The sequence below is a fragment of the Takifugu flavidus genome, chromosome 14 (genome assembly GCF_003711565.1).
Source record: "Takifugu flavidus isolate HTHZ2018 chromosome 14, ASM371156v2, whole genome shotgun sequence".
Taxonomy (NCBI): Eukaryota; Metazoa; Chordata; class Actinopteri; order Tetraodontiformes; family Tetraodontidae; genus Takifugu; species Takifugu flavidus.
This window is the reverse complement of record NC_079533.1, coordinates 11,223,459-11,247,953: the sequence shown is the minus strand read 5'-3', so window position 1 is coordinate 11,247,953 and position 24,495 is coordinate 11,223,459. Positions and strand designations below refer to the sequence as shown.

At 47.3% G+C, this 24,495-nt stretch overlaps 2 protein-coding genes across 4 annotated transcripts in view; both read right to left on the bottom strand.

The window, feature by feature from the left end:
• The window catches only part of LOC130537550 (transcription factor COE1-A-like), a 55,927-nt gene extending 42,330 nt beyond the window's left edge, over nucleotides 1-13,597 (bottom strand). The window contains exons 1-6 of one of the 2 annotated variants that reach the window (XM_057054454.1): nucleotides 12,872-13,597; nucleotides 12,172-12,328; nucleotides 11,402-11,465; nucleotides 10,541-10,596; nucleotides 6,314-6,387; nucleotides 2,609-2,677 (exon numbers count right to left, since the gene is read on the bottom strand). In XM_057054454.1, coding sequence (XP_056910434.1) covers nucleotides 2,609-2,677; nucleotides 6,314-6,387; nucleotides 10,541-10,596; nucleotides 11,402-11,465; nucleotides 12,172-12,328; nucleotides 12,872-13,002 — 551 coding nt within the window. In that variant the 5' untranslated portion in view covers nucleotides 13,003-13,597. The remainder of the gene's footprint in view (nucleotides 1-2,608; nucleotides 2,678-6,313; nucleotides 6,388-10,540; nucleotides 10,597-11,401; nucleotides 11,466-12,171; nucleotides 12,329-12,871) is intronic. The other variant, XM_057054453.1, reaches the window with a different exon arrangement.
• A 1,431-nt stretch (nucleotides 13,598-15,028) lies between these two features.
• LOC130537545 (RING finger protein 145-like) lies at nucleotides 15,029-23,494 on the bottom strand. 2 transcript variants are annotated; one of them, XM_057054442.1, is made up of 12 exons: nucleotides 23,387-23,494; nucleotides 21,719-21,970; nucleotides 20,970-21,078; nucleotides 20,764-20,855; nucleotides 20,410-20,645; nucleotides 20,082-20,257; nucleotides 19,798-19,938; nucleotides 19,519-19,701; nucleotides 19,224-19,371; nucleotides 18,997-19,119; nucleotides 18,636-18,869; nucleotides 15,029-18,519 (listed from the first exon to the last, which is right to left on the bottom strand). In XM_057054442.1, the coding sequence occupies exons 2-12, from the start codon at nucleotides 21,900-21,902 to the stop codon at nucleotides 17,935-17,937; spliced, it is 2,211 nt and encodes a 736-aa protein (XP_056910422.1). In that variant the 5' UTR covers nucleotides 21,903-21,970; nucleotides 23,387-23,494; the 3' UTR covers nucleotides 15,029-17,934. The 2 variants fall into 2 exon arrangements, with proteins under 2 accessions (XP_056910422.1, XP_056910421.1); XM_057054441.1 differs by having other exon boundaries at nucleotides 23,303-23,483.
• Between the last annotated feature and the right edge of the window lie 1,001 nt (nucleotides 23,495-24,495).

The window sequence follows — 24,495 nt, the reverse complement described above, 5'->3', positions numbered from 1 at the left end:
GATAGAAACGAGGATAAAAAAGGGACTCGGGTCATACTATATTCAGGGTGTGTGTGTGTGTGTGTGTGTGTGTGTGTGTGTGTGTGTGTGGTGTGACAGTGACAGTTGAGCGAGCGGTGACACACCAGGTTTGCAGAGATATTTTGGTAACTAGGACAAAAGAGAGAGAGAGAGAGAGAGAGAGAGAGAGAGAGAGAGAGACAAAGGCAGAGAAGATGAAGAGATCGTTTAGAAGATCCCCCTCTTGCTCCCCTTAACTCTTTTCTTCCCCTCCTCCCCGTCCTCTCTCTCTCCTCCTCCAGCTGATTGACAGCACCCCGTCACCCCCCCCCACTCAGTCGGCTTTGATTGACAGGACTCCCCAGACTCGAGCTCTTATCCCTTGAAACAAACCCTGCTCTGCTCCTCCTCACCCCCTTTCTCTCCTCTGTCTGCCTCGGCGTGCCCCCCCCCAACCCCCGCTCCTCACCCTCCCTCCTCACCCCTTCCCTTTTTCATTTAACTCCCTGTAAATGCTCTCTTATCGTCTTCACCTCCGCTATCGTTTTTCCATCCTGTCCTCCTTTAACATCATCTGTCTGGCCCCTCTTAACCTAATAGATTATACATACACAATCTCACACATGCAGACCTACACACACACACACACAAAGTACAAAAAAAATCACCCACTCACATTCATGGGAAACCTTTTAACCCTCCATAGGCTTATGTAGAGAGGACACACACATCGGTATCAATTCCCCCAATACAGACACACACACACACAAAAAGAGAGCGAGAGAGAGACATCTAAACCAGTAAAGTGAACAGTGAGGTAGGTAACCCCGCTGGGCCTGAGGGAAAGAAAACAGTCAAAAGGGGGGGGGGGGGGTTTAGAGAGGCTGAATGAGTAAGAAAGGAAGGAGAGGAAGAGGAAGACTGCAAGGGGAAATGTTGGAGGATAAAGAAATGCAAAAGGGAGATGAAGAGTTATTGACAACAGACTGTAGGAGATGCACAGAGAGGAGAGTGAATGGTGCACACACACATACACACACACACACACACACACACACGAGCAGGAGGAGAGTGGATGTGGCTCTTTAGGAGTCAAGCAGGCGTATGATAGGATATCGTTGCATGTTGTTAACCTTATATTAACCCCGAAAGGCAGCGGGACACTCAGCGAGCTACAACACAGATTAACTGGGCCACACACACACACACACACACACACACAGACCCATACACTCCCAGAGGTCTGCATACAGACACGCACATGGGCCGGCATCATAAGCGAGCTGTCAGTCACACACTTACAGAAGGGCTCACCCAGGCTGATATCCACGCTGACGCCTCGTAATGAGCTGTCCATCACATGTAAACAGGAAGTTCTACGTTATCTCTCACCTGGTGATTAAAAGCAGCTATTTGATGTTTTTTTTTACATCATCATCACTAATTAAACCAGAACTCTTTTCTTTAGGTTCGACCAATATTCCAGGCAATGATACACTTCTTCCTCCCATCTCAGCCCTCTTTAACTGGTCCAGATGTTTCACTGAGGGGCTGTGAACCACTGTGTGTGTTTTTCGGGGGGATACAGGAAGTATCCCACGGTATCCACGGTAACCTTGACATTCCATGCTGACCAAGTTCCCTGACATCTCCCACAATTCACTCTGGTCCTCTCCTCCAGCCACACACACAAACACACACACACACATATGTGCACTCGGCGTTTACATCAAAGCTAACGGTCCAGTATCACCCACATCGTGATTATGTGTCTATTATTCTGTCACTTTGTGTCTAATATATCATCTATTCTTCCAGTGGCCCAGCCCAAGTCATAACCAACCACCCCCCTGACACAATCACACACACATGTGCACACACCTTCCAGGCAAATATATAATGGGGTTGTAAGCTGACACGTCTACGATAACCAACAAAAACACCGCCGAGCTAAAGGGATACTGTGATGTCCTGAGAATGTCAGATCAGATGCTGCAAATAGTTTCAGCTCGATATTTTAATATGTAATACTGTTCAGAAAAACAGCCATACATCCACACACACACACACACACACACCACACACACACACACACACACACACACGTTCACTTGGGTTACAACAACTGCCAAGACGAAATCAGATAAAAATGAGGTTGGATCTCTGCTTCTTTTTTTTTCTTCTGTCACTTTTTTCTTTCCTCGTGACCCATTTTTCCTGAGTAGGAGCGACTGAAAGGATGAGAGGAAGGGAGGGAGGGGCAACTTCAGCACTCCATCACAACAGATTGGGGGGGGGGGGCTACACCCCTCAGACAGGTACAGAAGCGTTACAGCTGATGCAGGTAAACACCGCTGTGTTTTGCACATGAAACACCCTCATGTCTGTAGTTTCCATGTAAATCTGCCAAAAAAGGAGCTCCAACCAAGCTCCTCCGTCAGCGTGAGCATCCCAGAATTCCACTTCCTGCTCTTGGACCCATAAATGTGAAACCACTATCGGAAAGCCCCGCCCTCCATTGATCTATCCGGCATCATGAAAGCACACGCTGCCGATCACGCGGGTCAGCACGTTCTGTCGAGTGAGTGTGAGGAGAGAGAAACGGTACCTGTCGATGATAACGGGGTCTGAGGGCGTCTCATTACGGTTCCCGCAGCTCTTCTTGTCACAGCACCGGCTGCAAGAAAGGGATGACAGAAGAATAAAGAGTTAGAGAAGAATCAGGGAAGACACACAGGGGTTCAGGTCCTATGTTACAGCACGTTGTGCGTCAACCTCGGTGACTAGTTCAGTTCTCGCAGGTGCTGCCTTGTTTGCCGCAACGGAATCCCAACGAGGTATACAGGGACGATTGCCAATTGAGCGAGCTTCACGCGCTGCCCTTAACATGACCCTTGCTCCAATGAAGCCCCAGCAGGGTTATTTTGTCCCATCAGCGGCGCAGAAATCAAGGTAATGCTGTTAGCGAGCCACAAAGTCACAGCTTTTTCGTATAAACATGACCACGATTGCTCCCTAACCTCAACAAAGGAGACTTTGCGACCCAAACCGCGGTCCTTTCTCGTCCAAACCGCAGAGCGTTCGCGCAACAAAAGGACGTCCTCAGCTGCAACTCGTAAATGTTGGTGTCACAATATCTGGCTTTGTCTTTGCTGTCTCATCCACCCACTTGTGATACCAAGAAAGGCAACCAAATCTGGTTTTATTCACCCTCAATTTCAGCTAAATAGGTTTGGAACAGTCTTATCTGATGAATACAATACAAAAGCCAGAGAAAACAAAACTAAAGGGAAGGTATTGACCATAGACCCTCTGATTTTAGCTAGCATGAGCTGTGCTGATTAGCTGGTGGAGCCAAGGTATCAGGTTTCTAAAATACAACCAATCAGCCCTTCATTGGTTTTAGGTGGACAGCAACAACTTGGCTTCCTTTAGCTTTGAATATATATCTGTGTGCACTGGCCGCGCCCTTACTCACTCGCCGTGATCCCCTTCCTGCATTGGGAAGAAGGAATTTTCCCCCCAAAAAGCCTGAATCTATCCGATGGTACTCTCAGCGGAGAAGGGTCAGCTCATCCTGAGAGTGAGATCATGCCGATCTTTGGCAACCAGCCAAAGAACCCCCTAATTCACCCACACAATCAGATTATTCTCCACCCTTTCTCCTCTGTGTGTGTGTGTGTGTGTGTGTGTGTGTGTGTCCATCAAATCTACCAGCTTGCATAGCCACCTTTTCCTATACAAAAATCCTTAAAGTTTCCTTAGAATCATTTTGTTATTTTGGTTTCTGTGACTTTGCGATGCTACAAAGATTACCTGTAGCATCACCTGTCGAGTCTCAACAAGCTTGTCTGGTTCTATTTTAAAGTCGGAGCAGAACAACGGGAGGAGGAGGGGATTAGTCCTTTGATGAGAGGATGTTGTCGAGCTTCCTTTAGACTCTATGCAGATGATTAACCGTTATAATTGACAATGTTTCCAGGGGCGTGTCCGCACTACCGCTGCCTACTGATGATCAGGTGAGAGGAGGGTGGAGACCCAACACAGGAACAACACTGGGAGTCATTCAGAGCGCGCTTGTGTGCATCAATTATGCAAAAACCTGTAAGCAGTTGGGGACGAATAAAGCAGGGGGGAGTGAAAGGGTGAGCGTGGGAGGGAAAATCTGAAACAAGAGGGTGGGAAGGAGAGGGAGGAGAGACGTCTCGGGTTCCCCACTGTCACAGATGGCAGAGGGGGAAAGAAAGAGCCTGATATGTTACACCTTACACATTGTCCGCCGCTCTTTCTGCTCGCTCTGTCATTTTCTTTCTGCTACTCTATGAACTGGGTCAGCACCAGACGTCCGAGAAAGGGTGGGGGTGGGGGGTGGGGGGCATCTGATGAGACAGGGAGGCAAGGGTAAAGAGAGGAAAGCTAATAAGCACGGGAAGGGAGGTGAGAAGGGAAGGGCCGATGGGGAGGAGAGATAAAGGGGGGGCAGTGGAGGAAGAGGGGGGCAGCAGAGTGGAAGATGGTGTAAATGGAGGGGTAGCGGGAAGGAAAACGAGGGGTGGGACGGGGTAATGTAGCACTTATTGCTCTGGATCCGGGTGATCTAATCATCTGTCCCCATCGCCTCTCCGCCCAGGGGAGGAGAGAGAGAGAGAGACAGAGAGAGAGAGAGAGAGCAGTTCTTTGTGTGAAAATATGAGTAATTAAGTTTACAACAGCTTCAGGGTTACCCAGCTGAAACATTTATCCATTTTCATCATCAGTTTCCTTCTTACATCATCGATCTGGGAGAAATTCCAAACGTTCGCAGGTTGCAGCTGCCTGGATTCTTTATGTCTGAACTGCTTTTCCAAAACACAGCAGCTGGACCAATAACTATATTCAAACGTCACGCCGGTCGTTTCACACATACGTGTTTCAGTCCACCAAAGATGGAACGGAGTCGAAGCAGAAAGGAAAAACTCGCTGGTCGTAGCTCTAAATGTATTGTTGGATTGCGCAACAACCGATCGCTATAGCTCTAATTTTAAGATAAACATCTCTGGAAGCTATTTGCGCAGAACTTGCTGACGCTGCAAAAAGGGAAACTTCCGTGACGACTGCAATAACACCGACTTCCTCTGGGATATTTGCATGAAGCGTCCCGTACAGACCAAATGTCGTTTCAGCCCCAACCTCTGGAACCAGCCTCTATCATCCATTCTGGTGTGAAACCTGTCCCGTGATCCTGCTGGAGCTCCAGACAGGCTCAGGTCTGTGCGACGGCAGATTGGCTGGGAGCATATGGCTAATAGCCCCGACATGACAGTGAGCCGCACTGATTAATGGACACCCCGGGCTCTCCGTGCTGTTGTGTGCGAGGCCCTCCGCTGCAGAATCAGCGTGCACAACACGAGGCGGCGGCCGTGACTGTGACCTGCGCCCGCTGCACAAGTGCCGCCTGCGTGCACGTCCTCCTGCCGCAAATGTTAAAGCAGCAGAACGTACGAGGCCATAATGTATTCTCAAACATGTTGAGCAGCGGTGATTTACACGCTGCGGCCAAACACAGTTTATCCGTAAATTCTGTATGAATTATACGGGAATTTGTCTCAATTGCCGTCGCACCACCTGAGGAATATTCAGTGCAGCTATAAAATGAAATGATTGCCTTTGATTCCATGGTGGAATTCCTGCGTGTGCATATGGATGACCCCCGCCCCCCTCCTCCCTTATATGGGTACACTTAAAGTTACTCTGGGAAGAGAAAAAGAACAACATAATTCATGTGCTAAATTTGAATTATCGCAATTGGGGTGCAAAGAACTGTGTGCTTGTGCATACATCTTTGTTTCTGTGTGTGTGTGTGTGTGTGTGTGTGTGTGTGTGTGTGTGTGTGTGTGTGTGTGTGTGGGAGAGAGAGAGAGAGACCACTGCTTATATTTTAAAGTCAGATTTTGGAGGAAGGCCCATTTGTTAGACACGAAACAACAGGAGAGTTCAGATTGACTAATGAGTTTCTCTGTGTCCTAATTAACCAAGCCACACACGTGCACACATACGGGCACACACACACACATACAGCATGTATAGGATAGGTTGGCTCTATAAATAGAAACCTTTTCACCCAAACTATTTCAAAAGATATTCATCTTTAGCTTACAGTTGGAGCTGGAAGTTCATGTATCTGAGTGTGTGTGCACGCTTGAAACTGTGCCGTTAAGTCTGTGTGAGTGTGTGCAGGAAATAGACTTTCTCCAATATAAAGCGTGGAAGAGCGATTGTTTCTAGGGGAGGGAGATCTTGGAGGAGGAATTAGATTTGATGCACTGGTCCCCACCTGCACATGATCTCGTGCGTCAGCAGCACTCTGCACATCTCTGGGTTCTTGTCCTGGCCTTCATAGATGATCGGCTGAAAAACAGGAAACACAAAAAGAGACAACAATAAGACATCTTGAAGGAAATGTTACTCACGCGGAGTTAACAGCAACTCGCTAATGTAACACGTTTCTTGGAAAACTGCATCCTGTAAAAGCTTTGTTGACATCCCAGAACGTCTTCACAACATTGCAGCTTCTACTTGGAGGCGAGGTATGTTGGGTGACAGCTTTAGATCCCACCTCACCTAAAGAGCAGGCAGTGCAACACCTCTTCTTCACGTGCACACCTATTGTCTCCATGCAGGAAGTCTCTTGTTTTCCCCGTCCCACACGCAATTTTTACAAGACACCTCCGTCTGGAAAATCACGCGCTCATTATGAGAAGTGGGATCAAAAAGTGCTGCATCTATACGTCCATATTTTCTGCTTCCCAGGTGATGTTTCGCCCGTCTGTCGCACAGCTGCCATGTCTCATAAAGCACGCACACCCTGCCTGTGCGTTCCGGGCCCGCTGCTCTTAGATGTGTCACTCCAGACTTCAGCGACGTCCTCTGAGCGACAAGCTCACCGCTCTCTGGAAGTCACGGGGAAGCTAAACCCCGACAGCCTGAGCGCCGACGTCCTGCTGACGTGACGTCAAACATGTTTTCAGTTTGGAACCGGAGATCATTTAGCTCAAAAAACTATAAAATGGAATTTTAGACACGGTACAGACAGCTGTTTTACCTGGAAACTATTTCCAATACGCTCCCGATGAGACGGTCCGGTAAAGACGACAAAAGTCACCATTTTGAGGCCATTTAAAGACAAATATTGTAAAAATCTCTGTGTTGAGCGTTCCAACTGGGCCCCGGGGCAAAAGTGCTCCACATGGGGTCCCTGTGTGAGCCCAGGCTCTTGAGTGAACCCCTGATTTGTAGAAACAGCCTTTCATGGTCCTCAGGGACGAGCTTGAAACTTGGCGGCATTAATGGAGATCTGGGGCAGTGCGCTCTGAGAGCCCCCATTACAATACCCCTGTAGCCTGCAGCATTTTAGACTAATAGCCGGTTGTCTCCAGGACCCTGTGTGTTTTCTGGAATTGGAGCCCCCCATTTGTTTCAAAGCCCACGGCCCCTGTCAGCTCTAATTTTCCATGCATTTTTGAAAGACCTCTAGTGAAGATTTATCGACAAAATGAATGCGGAGCCTGAAGGGCTCCTGGTGGTCTGACACGCTTTGGTTGCGCACAGCCAGCCGGCGCAGGCGTGAGTTATGTAACCAAAGGAAAATTGGCGAGTCCCAACCCAAACGTTAGCATACAGAGGCTGTGCTATGCTAACGTTTTTTGCCGAGATGCTCCAAGAGAGGCTGTGCGATGACAGCTGAAATGGCAAAAAGAAAAGGGGGGTGACGTGTAACTGGAGGCAAACAGGAAGCGACTCCGTGCTTCCAAAAAAGCAAAATAAACAGCGAAACTACCGCAGTCGAAGCGAGGGCGCTGCTGTTAACACGCCACTGAGATCGACTGAGCAGCCATGACATCTGAAACTGTTTCCTTAATACCGCTCCGTCAAGTGTAATATTTTCCTCCCAGTTATGGTTTAAAGCAAATTGGAGTGTGGGATCACCGCGGACTTGCTTCCTCCCCTGGACCATCATGCATCACTGTTTCACCAACGTCGCCTTTATTGTATTGTTATCTTTCTGTGGAGCCGAGGGCGCATTCATCTCCGTGAACAGAACTGGGTCAGACAAAACTTAAAAAGAGAAAGACACCAGAGAATCTTTGCGCGGCTACACGTGCCCTTCATGCTTCGCAGAGGAATCTTGCAGATTTCACCGGCTGCGACGCTTCGTGTTTCCCAAAATCCCGTTGGACTTGAGGGACGAGGCTCTAGAGCAAATCTGGCCTTCATCGCTGCCGTCTAGAAGATCCAATCGGGAATAAAAGTGACATCACAAGGAAAAGACCTTCTCCGGCGTCTCACGCTTTTGTCTGCGCGCGCCACTTTCTCCTCTCTTCCCGGCCCACGTTTACTTCTCCATCGCTCCGTCGCCACCCCTGCTCTGCTCTGTCTTTCATCTGCTTTTTCCTCCTCTGTCTTCCCCTCTCTCTGCCTTTCATGCAGCATCTCTGCCGCCTGCTCCGGCGCCTCTGAAGTAGCGTGACATGCGGCCGTGTAAACAAGGAGGCGCTAAGCAGGGGAACACACTTCCTCCTGCGTTAGTGTCAGGTCGACTAGCGCCCTACTGATCCGGGGGGGGGCGGCGCGGTGACAGCCGCTTTATTCTTGCGGGATGGAGTGGAGATGAAACGGCGCCGATGCTCTGATTCCAGAGACTATAGAAGGTGCCCCCCCCCCCCCCCCCCCTCATTTTAATGACACCAGTGCTGGCCTACTAGTAGAAACCAGGAAGATGTTAGCAAGGTCAGAAGGCAAGGTTCCTGATTTCCATCCAAAATTGAATGGTTGTATTTAAAATGTCCTTCCATAATTGTATTAATTTATAGGCTATTTTATTTTCCTCCATATTTGTTACAGCTGTTTCCTTTAAGCACCATTCGGCCCAGCAGTGAGGGTATTATGTGTCTCTGTCTGGAGGAACTTCTTTTGAAGCCATCAAATGATGCTATTGTTGCAGGTTCAGACAGTAAGCTGAGCAGCGCGGTGCGGTAGCCACGGTAACCGCCCCGGCTTTGTGGGAAATGGTGTTTGTCAAAGGTTCTATATTTCCAATAGAAAGAGGAATTTATTCATTCATTCATATTAATATTATACTCTCAAGCTGGATTGGGGGTGGGGCCAGTGAATATGACATCATTGACCATCTAACCACACAGCTGTTTCTGTTAGACCACCTGTTCTTCTCTCTCTCTCTCTCTCCTCTCTCTCTCCCACATACACACACACACAACATGCACATTTTATACTGAACCTGTTCATAAGTGCTTAGACCAGCATATGAGCAGATACCTATAGGCAGCAGAAACACACACACACACACACAACACACACCACACACACACACACACACACACCACACACACACACAACACACACACAAACACACACACCTGGCTGCGTTTTGTTTCATTTTGCTCCACTTATCCCAGGCTGTATTGTGCTGGCAGAAGTGCTGGGATAAGATCATTTACACAACACACCTCCTGTGAGCAGCGGGCAAAACACGTCTGTCTGTGATTTAGAGGGAGCGCCGCTGGCGTCTGTGGACCACCAAGCACTCACCTGGGCCCCTTACCTGTCCTGACTAAAGGATGGGGGAGTCAGGTGATCAAGATTTGATTCATCATCGGGGTCGTTGGTCACTGAAACCTTTTACATCTTATGTTAGCTAAGAAAGAAAAGTGCCTGTCTGCCTGCCTGCCTGCCTGCCTGCCTGCCTGCCTGTCTGCCTGTCTGCCCTCCTGTCTGACTGTCTGTCTGCCTGTCTGTCTGTCTGCCTGTCTGCCTGCCTGCCTGCTTGTCTGCCTGCCTGCCTGCCTGTCTGCCTGTCTGCCTGTCTGTCTGCCTGTCTGCCTGCCTGCCTGCTGTCTGCCTGTCTGCCTGCCTGCCTGTCTGCCTGCCTGCCTGCTTGTCTGCCTGCTTGTCTGCCTGTCTGCCTGCCTGCCTGTCTGCCTGCCTGTCTGTCTGCCTGCCTGCCTGCCTGCCTGCCTGCCTGCCTGCCTGCCTGTCTGCCTGCCTGCCTGCCTGCCTGCCTGCTTGTCTGCCTGTCTGCCTGCCTGCCTGTCTGCCTGCCTGCCTGCTTGTCTGCCTGTCTGCCTGCCTGCCTGTCTGCCTGCCTGTCTGTCTGCCTGCCTGCCTGCCTGCCTGCCTGCCTGCCTGTCTGCCTGTCTGCCTGTCTGCCTGCCTGTCTTTCTGTCTCTGTCAGCTATGAACAAAAACACGGGCATTCAAAGAAAGATCGGACGTAATCAGAAAATATTTGCTACTTCACAGACCAAATCCCGGAGGTGCTGTTATATGTTTCCACTTCCTACTGCGAGCGGCAGAGTAACGCCCCTGTGCCTCAACACCCTCTCGCTGCCTCCTCTCTCTAATCACAGCCAGGGAAGTGCAGGCCAAAAAAAAAAGAAGCCTGGAGACACGCAGCATGTGTGTGTGTGTGTGTGTGTGGTGTGTGTGTGTGTGTGTGTGTGTGGTGTGTGTGTGTGTGTGTGTGTGTGTGTGGTTGCTGACTTACCTGTTTAGTCATGGAGTCTATGAGTCGGACATAAAGGTCCTGCTCTGTCCTGATGCCTGAGGAGGGAGAAATCAGAGGTGTAGAAAAACAGGAAGCATGGATTAGAATTGATACTGAGTTTAAGTTGGATGGTCGCGAAGGGCTCCTGCAAAGGCCTGCGGGAATATTTAAAACACGTTTGGTATTTTTTTAATGTCCGTGAACTGGAATAAACTTTTGCTTAATGTAATTTTCTAATCCCTATAGACCTAAACGCTGATAATCTGCTAAGATATTATCTTTGTTTTAGCCAGCGGCTAAAAACTATGTATGTTTCTGGTGTAATTTCTCTGATTTATGTCATCTGATTTTATGGGTATGTCACTCATAACGTATCCAAGGTGCAAAATATAGAGATTGTCTCAAAATCTCCCACATTGCATTAAAAAATATCTTGTGGAGTTGTGAAATTCCCTCTGGTGTGAGCGGAAAGGGCCCAAAATGCCGCGATCCATACTAGCATGCTGCCACACTGGACTGTCAAACAGCCCAGTTCACACTGGCCAACATGGTGTAGGGACAGTGACAGCGATGGAACCATGAACCCTGACAGAGGTGTCCTCAACAGCTGCTCTGAAATGGTGATCTTTTAAAGGGAAAATGATAAAAAAAAAAAAAAACACCTTGACAACCAAATAAACATGAAATTCTGGCAGCATGGAGGCCAAAATTCCTCACTAAACCTAAAAAAAAGCATCAGTCACTTTCTGTGTACCATCAGACCACGTGTGTGTGTGTGTGTGTGTGTGTGTGTGTGTGTGTGGTGTGTGTGTGTGTGTGTGTGTGTTGTGTGTGTGTGTGTGTGTGTGAGTCCTCACTCACCATTACTGTACAGAAGCTGTAGCCGGTAATGAATCCCGTTATTGGTCTTCTCTCCACTCGTCTCCTTAAAACACACAAACACACACACACGCACGTAGACACACACACAGCGGTTATTAAAATCGTTAGGGCAGATTAAAACGAACACCTCTGTGCACACGCAGGCCTGCAGACTTTCTATCCGACTTATTGAATTCCTCAGAATAAACGTGTACACATTGAAACGGGACATCCGTGTAATTCCACAGCGCGCAATCGTCGCGTTATTGTGCGTGTGCGGGTTTTTTTTTTAATTCATCTGTAATTACTGGTTATGCTGGGAGGGCAAATTAAGGCGGCAGTAAATTGTCCCACTACATTCATTTCATCTAATTTAAACTGTCACAAGTGAGGAGAGGACTCGTTGCTGCGCTGCTGCTCGTATAAAACATGTTGTGGTGACGAATTCAGCCGTAAATTAAAATAAAAATGCCCCAAAATAAATGTTTGGTTTATTTCGAAAATAAATAGAAAACAGTTTCAAAGAGCAATGTAGCCCTTAGCTCTATGTCGTACATAATTTATTATTATTAACATGAACATATAATAATAATAATAATAATAATAATAATAATAATAATAATAATAATAATGATAATGATAATAATAGTAATTTATGAAATGGTTAATAATAATTAAACGCGTCTTTAAATGATTGTTTTTTATTATTTATAATTATTTGTCCTTTACATTGTGCAATTAAAGGAACCCCTGAGGATCTCAGCACCCACCTTTTCTTTCTCGATGAAATCCACGAAGTTGGTCCTCTCGATCTCCACCGGCTGACCCTGCCGGTCGTACAGAGCCAAGACGAAGTGGAAAAAGTTGGACTTGCGCAGGTTCGAGGGCGGCTGCTTCTCAAAGTGAGCCCGGGCCAGACCCACTCCGCTGCGGACACACATGCGGGGACGAGGCGGTGTCAGAAGAGGTCGATTTAAGTTTGGGATTATTAAAAAAAGAAAGAAAGGCAGATAGAAAGAGCTTCAAGAATCAATCCATATTTGCATATTTTTTTCTAGCTTGTTTCTGACTATTGATTTATTTTTAGTGGCCTTTTTTATGACAATTATTTACATAAATTTAGGACGAAAAATATGCCTCAGTTATAACTGGGGCCTGACTTCTCTCACACTGGAAGAATTACTCAACATAAATATGCATTTTTTGTATTCCTGAGTCCAAAAAGTTTTAAAAGAGTGATCCTGTTATATTTACATATTTCTCCTTTTGGCTTCGAGCTCATTAAAACCAATTGGACCTAAAACATGCGTAAAGGTGTGTGGCACAAAGACACGTTGCCATCACTGTTTTGCAAATATAAATCGGATAAACGGTTTCTTTTGGTGGGTTGATACACGGAATCAAATCCGAATCAGCTCCTCCAGCACCGTCCTGGTTCTGCTGACCTGCCTCCCCTCAGCCAGCGCTCACCTTTGGGCGGCAGTGTTGGCGTCCAGCACGCCGCCTCCCTGCATCCAGCTCCGGACAGCGTTCATGCCTCCCAGCGGCTCCTCTTTCAGGCTGCTGCCGCTTCTTTGGATGCTCTCCTGGATCCCAAACATTAAAAAACCGAAACAACCCTGAGGCTCGGTGCCTGCCCTGACGTTGCTCGGCCTTTCCCCGGCTGCTGTGCACTTGCTCCCCTTTAAATCCTCTCCAGACTCTGGAGCTGCGGTGCGCTATGCTGCGGCTGCTGTTTGCGCTTCGTGAAAGAAGAGAAAATCAAGCGAACAATTCTTGTCCTCTGGAGGGTGTGCTAGAAAAGGGATGGTATCATAGCGGAAGAGTTGGATCCAAAATGCCCCCGAACCCTAATATTCGAATTTAAATCTCCAGCGGGACGGCGGTGTGCAGAAACTGAGGAGACGTGGATTAAAAAGTCACTCCTGGAGCAGGAAGCTCCGCAGACTGAAGCTGTGAGGGGAAAAGAGATCAGCTATCAGCCGGATCAGATGTCATCACCATCTCACACTTCTTTTTGCGTCTTTCGGCGCGTCGCGCTGTGTTCTCTGTCAGCCGAGCGCTCCGGGACGTGGCGGGGGTCTGCGATGTCCGGAGCAGCGCTGCGTCCTGTGGGTAGTTCCGCTCCCTCTCTCAGGAAAAGTCTTTTTGACTCTTCCCAAAAGACTCTCCCTCCCTCTCCCTCTCTCTCTCTGAAAACTAAAGACGGGCTCCCGCCCTGAGGAGGAGGAGGGGGGGGGAGTAGGATGGAAACGGAGAGAGGGGAGGGGACCAGAGCGGATGAGGGGAGGGTGCAGGACAGGAGGAGAGAAGAGACGCCCCCAAAACAAAAGGAGTCAGGTCCGCTTTGTGCAGCAGCCGCGGAGCTCCTCTCCTCTGTGCGCGGGCACCAGGTGAGCCGGAGCCCGCGCACACGCCTGATCCGCTGATCATCCATTATTGGAATTCACTGCTGCACTTTCAGTAAAAGCTGCAGAGAAAGAAACGGAGACGCCATCATCAAACGTTGACTTTTGGCAAAAAGGGCGAAGATTCCGCGCCCGACACAAAAACATTTCCGTGAAATTTGGCCCCAAAGGTGCCAAACGTGGCAGAGTTCTAGCGGCCGAATTTCAAAGCGAGCCTCGTTTTCGGTGAAACCCGAATTAAAAGGGAAACTTCACCGCACTGACCCGCAAACCTGCACCGCACGACGGGAAACAAAAGTGACAACAACAATTAGATCAAAATAACAATATACATAATGGAGGATAATTGCTGCCAGATTTCCGCTCCTCTTTTTCTCTGCGCCATCTGTTGTCATGTAGGCCCGAGGGGGTTCCATTACAAATATTAATAGATATCTGCAACCTCCTTTGATGAAATTAATCTGCAAATATCGATCTGTGGAAGTTCAAAAGGTCAGCGGCTTTGGACGTATTCCGCCGACCCAGGAAATGATTGACAGGGCTAACTGGCGAGGCTCCTTCTTTTAAATCCCAAAGGTTATTGAAGAAACGTCCGTGACCTCGATTATGGAGAATGAATCCTTTATGCTCCGCTTTCCTTGCTTCAAGCAGTGTCGGATGTAAGCAAAGGGGTCGCAAGGGATGAAAGATTGGATATTTATTCCTAAAAACGTACTCTACATTTAATAAATTCCATTTCTGGAAAGTATTTGGCTTTGATGGGGCTTTGCCGTTTTATGGACCTCATTGTGCGTTCACTTGAATCTCATACCTAACTTTAGTTATTTAGGATGCTCGTTCCTCCAGCCGTTAAAAGAGACCTTGAAGTTGAATATTGATGAGATCGGACTTGCGGGAGAAACGCTAAACTTCAGAAATCTAAAGTTTGAAACTGTGAAATTTTCAGGAGTTCAAAACATAAGGCAAAATAGAACAAAAGACGGATGCAGATATTAGGTTAAAATACTTCCGGACGACAGAAATAACATCAATTTACATCTGGAGCTCGTTCCTGGGATCATGAAAAACAGCGCAGCAGCGACATCGTGTGTCCGAGACCCCGAATTACAGGAAAATTGACGCCGCACGACCCGCTCGTTGTTTTTTTTTTTTTTTTAAAGAATACTTGGCAATATTAGTTAAACAATATAGAAGCGTTAATAATCATTTGGACACAGGCTGAATCCAGTTGTCTTTATTTTATTTTTGACATTCAATTTCTGTAAAGTACAAAGACAAGGCCAGGCATTAAGTCCAAAAATCAACTGAGGAGAATTCAACAGAACACAGCTGGCATTCAGTGTCGGGTTTTATAGAGCAGACTCTCATCAAAATACTTAAATATGGACATGAAAACGCATGGCCGAGCATGGTGGGATGCGTCCAGTCAGAGGCAACTATGAGATATGATGCAGGAATTTATCTTCCAAGAAATTGATGTTTTAAAAAAAAAAAAAAAAAAAGTCAGATTGCGAGATGGATGTTACTTTGGTTTCCAGTATGTGATCGTAGCCAAGAGTCCAGTTGTGACAGATCCTGTTTTGGCCAAACTCTGAAAACAGCGCACTTTGGCTCTATTATTACACTACTTACAACTGTAAATCAATACAATTTAATTTACAGGGTACAAGAGTTGTAAATTATACATATGTATATGAAATATACATTTTTACCGCTCGCTTTGAGGCATAGGAAAAATGACATCACGCACTTGTGTGGCTCCAAATGGTGCATTTTTGCTAAAGACAGATAAAAATTTCACAAATAATTCAAAGCAATTAATGGATTTTAACTATTACTCCGATGTAGAGTCCATAAGCGGTCGTAAATATTGATATTAGACCACCATAAAGAGTGAAACAGTATGAATAAATACTTGAGTTGTTGCCCAGAACGCCAAACAGAAGCGGTGTATCTGGAGGGGTTGGCTACCAAAGATGCATCATTAAATGCCTGTTGCCAGTGACAGCCGTCAGATTCCATCATGCTGCGGGTCTGAAATGCTCCAAAATTAAACCAGGTTATGGCAAACGTCTCGAAAAAAAACAAAAACACCATTTTTGAGTCCGTAATATGGAGTCTGAGGAATGGAGCTAGTGAAAATAAGAATAGAGAAAACTATTGTGTCAGGAAAAAATGTGCAAAACATCAAACTCTACATTTAATAATAATAATAATTAAAAAAAGACAAATGACTATACAGTATTGGTTGAACAGGTTTGATCCTACATTGCTTCTGTATTCATTTCCAAGCCTGTCACCGACACTTCACAAAATCATTAATTAAGTCATTCATAGTAACGAGAGCTCTAATAAAGGTGGCAAGTAATACTGTTAATACCTCACTCTGCGTCTCCTGTGCTGTCCGCACCATGCTGATCCCACTCCTACCAGTAGAGGGCACCGGAGTGATCACCCCAGCATGTGGACGCATCATGCGCACAGGAGGCACTGAAACGCTGGCTCACAAATCCGGAGGACCGTGTCCTCAAACGCGTCTCAGCCACAAGGTTGTCTCGATTCAAAGACCGCCATCCGCCTGGGGAGAGTCCCGAGCTTGCATGTCAACCGCACTGTGGTTTAACGAAGCCGCGATGAGGAGCAACATTTCTGTACAAACAGGCTGTTCTTCGTCATACACAAACACATCAAAAAGGTATTTGGTTGCTGACAGCCACAGGACAGCTTTGGAGCGTTGCTAATATAAATGACATTAGTGCAAGTGCAAACGCAAACCCCCTCCCCCACCCATGGGGAAAGAAAGAAATGGCAGAAACATGGTAAACATAATGGTGGTGACACAACTCTATGTAACAGTGGCAACATGCTCTACGTAGAAGCGTGCACCAGGAAATGCTTCCCCAACGTTATAAGATCCTTCAATTCAGCCACTCTCAACACCCTGTGCAGACCCTTTAGCCCGACCGTGGGAAAAGACCGACGCACATGACGGCCTGTGTGCTGAACAGAAAAAAAAACAAAAAAAAAAAACAAATTCAGTATGCTGGTACATCTTCACAGGTAAAACCAACTGAGCAACAGAAGGAGGATGATGGGTTCTTTAAAAGGGGCGGGATTTAAAGCGCCAAACTCCAGTTAATAAGTCCATAATTTGTGGCTAATGAACCTCGGATGACTTTAACACTGCGACTTATTTAGGGTGAGTGAGTAAAGCTGAGCGGGAAGCTGGGAGAGATGAGTGTGGAGAGGAAACACTAATGAAATAACCCCAACAAACGACCACATTTGTGGCCCATTCCAGCCAATTTAAACTCCACAATCCCATCATTCCTAAAGGTCAGATACAAACTGTGATCCGCTCTTTTCTTGAAGTCAGTCACACATTGTGAATAATGTAATGCTCTTAAAAATAACATCTCTCTAAAAGTAATACAAAACTTTGGCAAGGAAGAGTGGAACCGTTTTGCTTTTTTTGCTGGGACCAGCCAAACAAGTTGGATTCAAATCTTACAGCAGTGGATGAAGGAGCAAAAGCGCCACGTGTATCTCCTGCTTAGCACCAGGCTTCAGCCTCCAGGATCACCAACGTGTTCACCGATACACATTCACGTCTCTGTCGACAGCCAAAACCCATTTTAGCTCCACAGCAAACGTGGAGCTTTGTACTCTGAAATGGCGTAAACGCAACTGTTGTGTGATTCTTTAAGGCTCTCTGAGCATCTGACCCATCTCTCAACAGATCATGGCACGTGCGCGACAGCAGAGGGAACCCCCGAACACTGTGGAAAGAACAGCACTGAAGGTAGGAGGGTGCAATCGTATGAAATGTCTGGGACTGACATGAGCGGATTCGGGATATGTTCACTGTAGCTCCAAACAGATTTCACATTTCAAAGACAGGATGCAGCGCTAGCAGTTGTTTACATACGGGATCAAACTGAGAACTGGACCATTCCGGTGGAACAGACCCTAGACAAGAGTGATGTCACACTGGAGGACGATGGGAATCATTTCCTTTCTGCGTTGGAGTTCTATAATTTTGAAATGGTTTTTCTAGCATGACTGGCAGACGGATCGTGTGGATTGTGCTTTTATGAGCATGTGTGACCTGTGTGACGTCATGGTTCAGAGGCTGAGGGGAGGACACGGCTCCTCGGAGACGGGAGGGAGCTGGTCAGACATGGGTGCATCAGGTGACACCTGGCTGTCCAACAAGAAGCCAGAGTTTTTTTGACAGGCTGGATCCGGTTGAGCAGAGCTGACGTTCACCGCTGAGGACAAATGGTGATGGTCGGAGGGGTGAGGGTCAGAGGAAGATGAGGAGGGCCGAGTGTTGGGCGAGAGATTATTCAATTCCTTCACGAGCGTAGATGGAGACGGGTCAGGCGATGATGAAGTCTTCTGCTGCAGAGGAGATGGAGACACGCCAGAGGCTTCTCCAGCTGGCGTTACAGTTCTGCCATCTCCCTCCCCATTCCCAACCACTGGAGCGCCATCCTTTTCCTCCCCATCAGCTGGAGCTTCATCCTGCCCTGCAGGGCTCTGATTGGCTGCTGGGGGATCTTGATTGGGACCAGCGGGGCCAGTTGGTGACTGGCTCTTGAGCTGCGAGTGACAAAGTGGACACGTCTCCTGGACGTAGAGCCATTTCTTCAGACAGCCAGCATGAAAGAAATGGCTGCATGGAGTGATCACAGCACTGTTCATGTCCTAGAAGGAATGAGCACAAACGCATAAGCCCCTCGTCTTTTTAGGTTTGATTTTGAAATGCTTTGGATTTTAATACCACCTTACACCTCTAATGCACGTGGCTACGCAGCGCCTACCTGGTAGCAGATAGCGCAGATGTCGTTGTACTGTTCCAGCTGTGCGTTGCTGGCCGTGGGGAGGCTCTTGATCTTGTTGACAGCATCTCTCCTGAGCAGGAAGCTCTGCCAGCCCAGCTGGGCTCTGAGCCAGACGTTATAGTAGGAGTGCACCAAGATGATGGTGCTCCCCATTACGCTCCACTCACCAAAGACGGTCTCTGACACCCCGTAGCACACCACACACACGGCAACCTGCCACACACAGGGAGGAAAGGCTTTACAAATCTAGGGTAATGTGACCTTTGGGTTTTGGAGGGTGTGGAGCAACGTCTCAGTTATGCGCGTCCCATGATGCGGCACGTTTGATGGTCACGCTCACCAGGAACTCCAGCAATCTGTACGTCCCGTTAACGTAGTAGATGACTTCATCCATGTTCTCCACTGGAGCCTTGCGGAACTCTTCCACCATGAAGAGAACATAAATCAGCAACGTACCGAGGACCTACAGACGAGAGGAGGGGATTTCCATGTCTATCACTTCAGAGATGAAGAATTCACCAGTTTTATTGTACTGTACGATGATCACAAGCTCAGAACGTGTGTTACCTGCAGTGAGGTGAGGATGGAGGAGGAGATGATGATGAGAAGCCAGAAGTCCATGTGGAAGAACTGGCAGATCATATAGGCCATGTAGGCCGGGAAAATCAGCAGGAACAGGCACAGAGACACTGCTCTGAAGTGCTTCCATAGACTCCTGAAGCCCAGAAAAGGGAAGGAAAAGAGGACATAATTAGCCTTATCTGCACCAATATGGTGTACGTTCAAAGCTCCAAGGTTAAAAAGACAGACAAAGACAGCAGACAAAAAAAGCCCAAAACTCCAGCTACATATTCGGCCTCACTTGTCTCTGGATGCTCCCAGGGCCAGAACAATTGGGTCAGCTATCTCCAACATTGACTGCAGGATGGAAGCAACGACAATGAAGAGGATGATGGACAGGAGGAACGCTCTGTGAATGACCTGAAGTTCAATAAGTCCGGTCTGGACAGCGAGGATCAGCAGCGTGATGCCTTCTGTCATCCCCCTGCAGAGAGACAAAACACGGACGTGCCAAACTCTGGACGCTGCAGCCAAAGACGGACAAGATCCCAGGCGTATACACGCAGGCACCTACTCAGACCTGTGCATGGTGTTGTCATTCATGAAGGCTCGGTAACCTTGAAGATAGAACTTGCAGAGGGTGAGAACTCCCAGAGCAATGAAGGAGACTGTGAAAACGAGGCCCAGCAGGGAGTATGGCGTACTGCAACATTCTGCAATACTGTGGAAAAGAACCGACAGAGGTACACAGATGGAGTTCCCTGATTACCATTTTAAAAAAAAGATTTAAAAAAATAAGTTGACATTTATTAAAAAAAACTCTCACAGTCACTGATGAGGCAACTGCAGCTGCAGTGGTTTTACCTGGTAAGAAAGAGAAACAAGAGCCTTTCTCTTGAGGTAGGCTGATCTCTGGTGCTGAAGTAGGAGTAGATCTGCAGGGCAAACAGCAGAAGCCAGAAACACATAAAGAGAACCGGCAGGACCAGCTGGTTCCACAGAGACATCCCCAGAGCCAACAGGCCATACACTTCCACCACCTGGGAAGCAGAGAGGCATGTAGACATGAGGTAACGGGATAAAGATGGAAGGACATTAATCCAACATATGAGGAAATCTCTCTCAGGACCGTCGGACTCAAAAGCTGTCACAAACCAGCATGTAACTCAAACACACATCACTATTTTATTACCTGAGCCAGCTCCCTGTAGGCAGTCTTTGCCAGATTGTATGGTACCAACAAGTTGGACGCCAGGAAATACATGACTTCCAGGCCAGTGAAAATCATCGAGAACTTATTGATGAAGACGATGGTCTCTAGGGGGACCAGACACAGTCTGGCCACCAGGGGGAGGAGGTGAGCAGAGAACAGCCAAATCCTCTTGGTCTGCATCACACAGGAACATAAAGTACAGACCACCAACTGACCTGGAGAAGCGATGAAAGAAAAGTCTGAGCTCCTTTTCATGCCCAAGACTGCATCATTTCATTTAATTACTACCTTGCCACGCAGGGTAGACAAGAGTATCGTTGCGTAATACTATACCTATGAGAGCGGTGGTGAATCTGTTCATGGACAAAGGCTCCAAATATACCGGTCCTTCAAAACCCGATTCTAGTTCACTGCGAACATAATCCCTGACAAAAGCAGGACGAAACTCTCAATTTACAGGAAACCTTACTGGAATATACACCAGTGACCTATGCAAAGATGTGCATCCTTTCATTTGAACAAACAGGATGTAAACTTACCTCGACACTTGGTGGCCTGCAAACAACAGCAGGGCCGTAAGGACGTATAGGTACAGTTTAACCAAATGCTGCCGGGGCAGAGTCAGAAGCACTAAGCTTAGGATGTAACCTGTAGGAGACACAGAGATAAGCAAGATAAACAGAAAATTATTGAATGACATCACTGAGGTAAAGTTCTCAGTGTCCCTGCTGCTATTTTGAGATTGCTAAAAAAGGTGTTAGACAGTTTGCAGAGGGCTTTAGGGGAAGTCTTTCCCAACAGAAGAAAAAACAGTTATTGCACTGAGGCGTCCCCTTTAATTCTTTTGTCCTCCCACAACACACATACCAGGCCCATTGGCTCATTTAACCAGCTGCAGCCCAGGCTGGCAAAATACGCACGTCTGCATCTGCGTTGGCTGCTGAAATTTAGCCGTAGCTGAGTCAATTTACTTCACTGTTACTGGAATTAAATGAGACATGTGATGACTGTTTGGTTTATGTCTGCTAACAGCCAAAGGATTATTATAGATGTCAGTATTCAGCATGCAAGGAAAGTGCATGACAAATACAAGTAAATTTAGATTTGCATATCTGATGGGCCACGATTTGAATGGGGTTAGTGTGAGACTGAGCTAAATAAGTGCAGCTAAATATGGAAAGACAATAATCCCCAAGTCTGACGTGCTTTTGTATTTGCTTCCCATTTAATCTTTTAAGAAATGTTAATACAGGGAACTATGTATTTAAGATAGACTGTGTGTACTGACCTACATAGTGCAGGTAAAGTGCCAGGTACTTATATTGAAATAAAGGATTGTTGGAGAGGCTGGAACGTTGAATCTTCTGGAAAAAGGAGCTGACATCCCACCGGTACAAGACATCCAGCAGCATGATGCTGGGAACACGCAGGCCCACATTGAGCACTGCTTCTACGCGGTCCTTCACTGCCATCTCCTCAGCTTAATCTCTGCTCTGTAGGCTGAAGCGACCCCTATAGGACGACTTTAACAGAGGGCGCACTGCAGGGACGGAGACATGGGAGACACAGGAGAATTAAACAACCGCTACAGAGGATGACAGTAGATTACCGAAACAAACCAGCAGGTTATAAGGGGGAAGGAGGAAGAGAGGTCAGACGAATTCATCACTTAAACAGAATGTAACAGAATCATCAACTGAAACTGAAAGCAAAAGTAAGCACACAATGACACCAAGAAAGGTAACAGTACAGACGGGATGGAACAGTTCCCGTTCCTGCAGAGTGCATTTACAGTAAGGTACAGGGTTGAAAGGTCAAGCTCTGAGGATGGGAAGCGGCCAGGAAACATGGCATAAAAGACAGACTTCGGTGCGATGGCTTGATCTGCAGCCAAACCAAGAGTTTGAGGGACACTTAAGATACGAAACACTGGATGATGTCCAGCTTGGGGAGGACCCCACACACACTGCTGGCAGAAACAACAGGACGCTGAGGGTGTCAACAATGACTCTCCCACGTTTCTGGCCTCATTGGAAAGCCAAAATCTGCTCCCAAGCCGTCAGTAGCAGGTTTTTTAATCCATTAACCTCGCCTACCGCGTCTGGAGCATAAGGCCTTATGTAACTGTAATCAGCAGGACTATCAGTGCTTAGAGAACATCACTTCGTAGAATACGATCTTATATAACGCGGCCGTCTAGCGCTGGATATTTGTCTGTCCTGGTATAAACGGGAGGAAATGCTGGCACGAATTGTACTTTACTTTCCTTTGCGGTTGCAACAAACAGGCAGGGAGAGTCGCATCGACCGGGCCACGTCGTGAACTCTAGTAACCCCCGAGTCTGCTCGGTGCTGCTGCTGCTGGTGTGTGTGTGTGTGTGTGTGTGTGTGTGTGTGTGTGTGTGTGTGTGTGTGTGTGTGTGTGTGTGTGTGTGTGAGGGGGGGGCAGCTACGTCGCAAATGACTGCATCGTTTTGCTAACTAGACGGTTTTCTCTGGTGCAGCCAGGCGCGTCCACCACTTTGGTCTGTCTGGGGCTTCGCGTTGGTGTCATGTGTGCGGTCTGGAGGCGATATGCAGCGAGCAAGACGCGGCCACTGTTGTCACAATTACAGCTACCGTAGTCACGTAGCATCGCCTTCAATTAGACACAGTCTCGCCTCCGCACAACAGCCACCGAGTTCAGACGAAAACAACCGTCTCCACACGGTTCCAAACTCAATGGCTTTGGCTAATAACTTTATAAAACAACAACGCCTCTGTAGCTACTACGTGCAGCCGTGGGTGTTAGCCCTGCTAACAGGCAAACTGAGCCATTCGGAGCTAGCTATGGCGCACAGCCAAGACTGGAAGGAGAAAATACGAAAACTTACGTATAAGGGACGTCGAGCACAGTACGTAAAGTAGTTTCTGAGTGTTTGTCCGGTCGGATATCGACCATTTTAACTCGGCAGTACCTCGGTTAGCGCTGGTGTCGACGGAGGCGCCACACACAGGAGAGATGCGGCCGATCCGCTCATTTCACTCAGCAGCCATTATACTCAAGTACCGAGGAGGATGATCTGAGCATGCGCAGAGCGCTGGGTTGATTCCATCTATGGGCCCTGGGTGTGTGATGTCCTGTACGTTTATGTATGTTTATGGAGCCCACTTCTCACAACTGTCTGAGCTCTGAGTTACTAGTAATAAATGAATTTAGCTGACAAAATATTGGATAGTATATCTGACTGTCATAGAACACATCTAGTCAATTATTTATTTAAACATCAAATATATATACCATACGAAACAATATTCTTATTTGGGGGAAAAAAAACTGAATTCCTTTATAATGCCTCAATACAAATTTTAACAACTAAAATATTCATCATTCCCTCACAAATCAGCGGATCCACACCCAACACACACATGCGCACAGCCAGCAATAACAAAAGAAAATGACAGGCGGTGCTACATCATCTACCACGGAACTGACTCTTTCTGAGGGGCTGATGATCCCACCTGCTCAAATCCATCAGCACTGCATCTGTGCTCGTCCACACACCACCTGAAGGGTTGAACTGGCCAAATCAGAGTGGCCAGTCGACGTATTACACTCTCTTGTACATTTTGATCCATTCAGCTTCTTTTGCGCCTCACGTGAACACCACTTTGGATGACTGGTTTCTTTGGCATGTTTTTGGTGTTATCCAACACTGGAATCCTCAGAAGATCTCCTATAGGAAGGATGTCCCTGTGCAAAGTTTTGAGCTTCCCCTTCCCATGAGTAACCAGGATAGTTTGGCATCTTATTTACGACCACATAAGGGACATCATATCAGAGACTGCCTAGTTTGTTTGCCCTTCAACCCAAGATTTTTAACTAATACTCAGTCACAGGTTCTAAATTGTGGAAACTGACTCTCTGGTCAAAGGTCTTTTGTTTGGGAGGAGTTGGTTTGGGTGGTTTCTCCATTGGGGCATGTCCCTAAACATACATCCAGTGGGTATCTTGATGTTGATGGTTTTTTTTTACTCCTGGTTTAAGGTGGCTAACATAGATGAGTTCTATTGAAGTGTTCTGGTT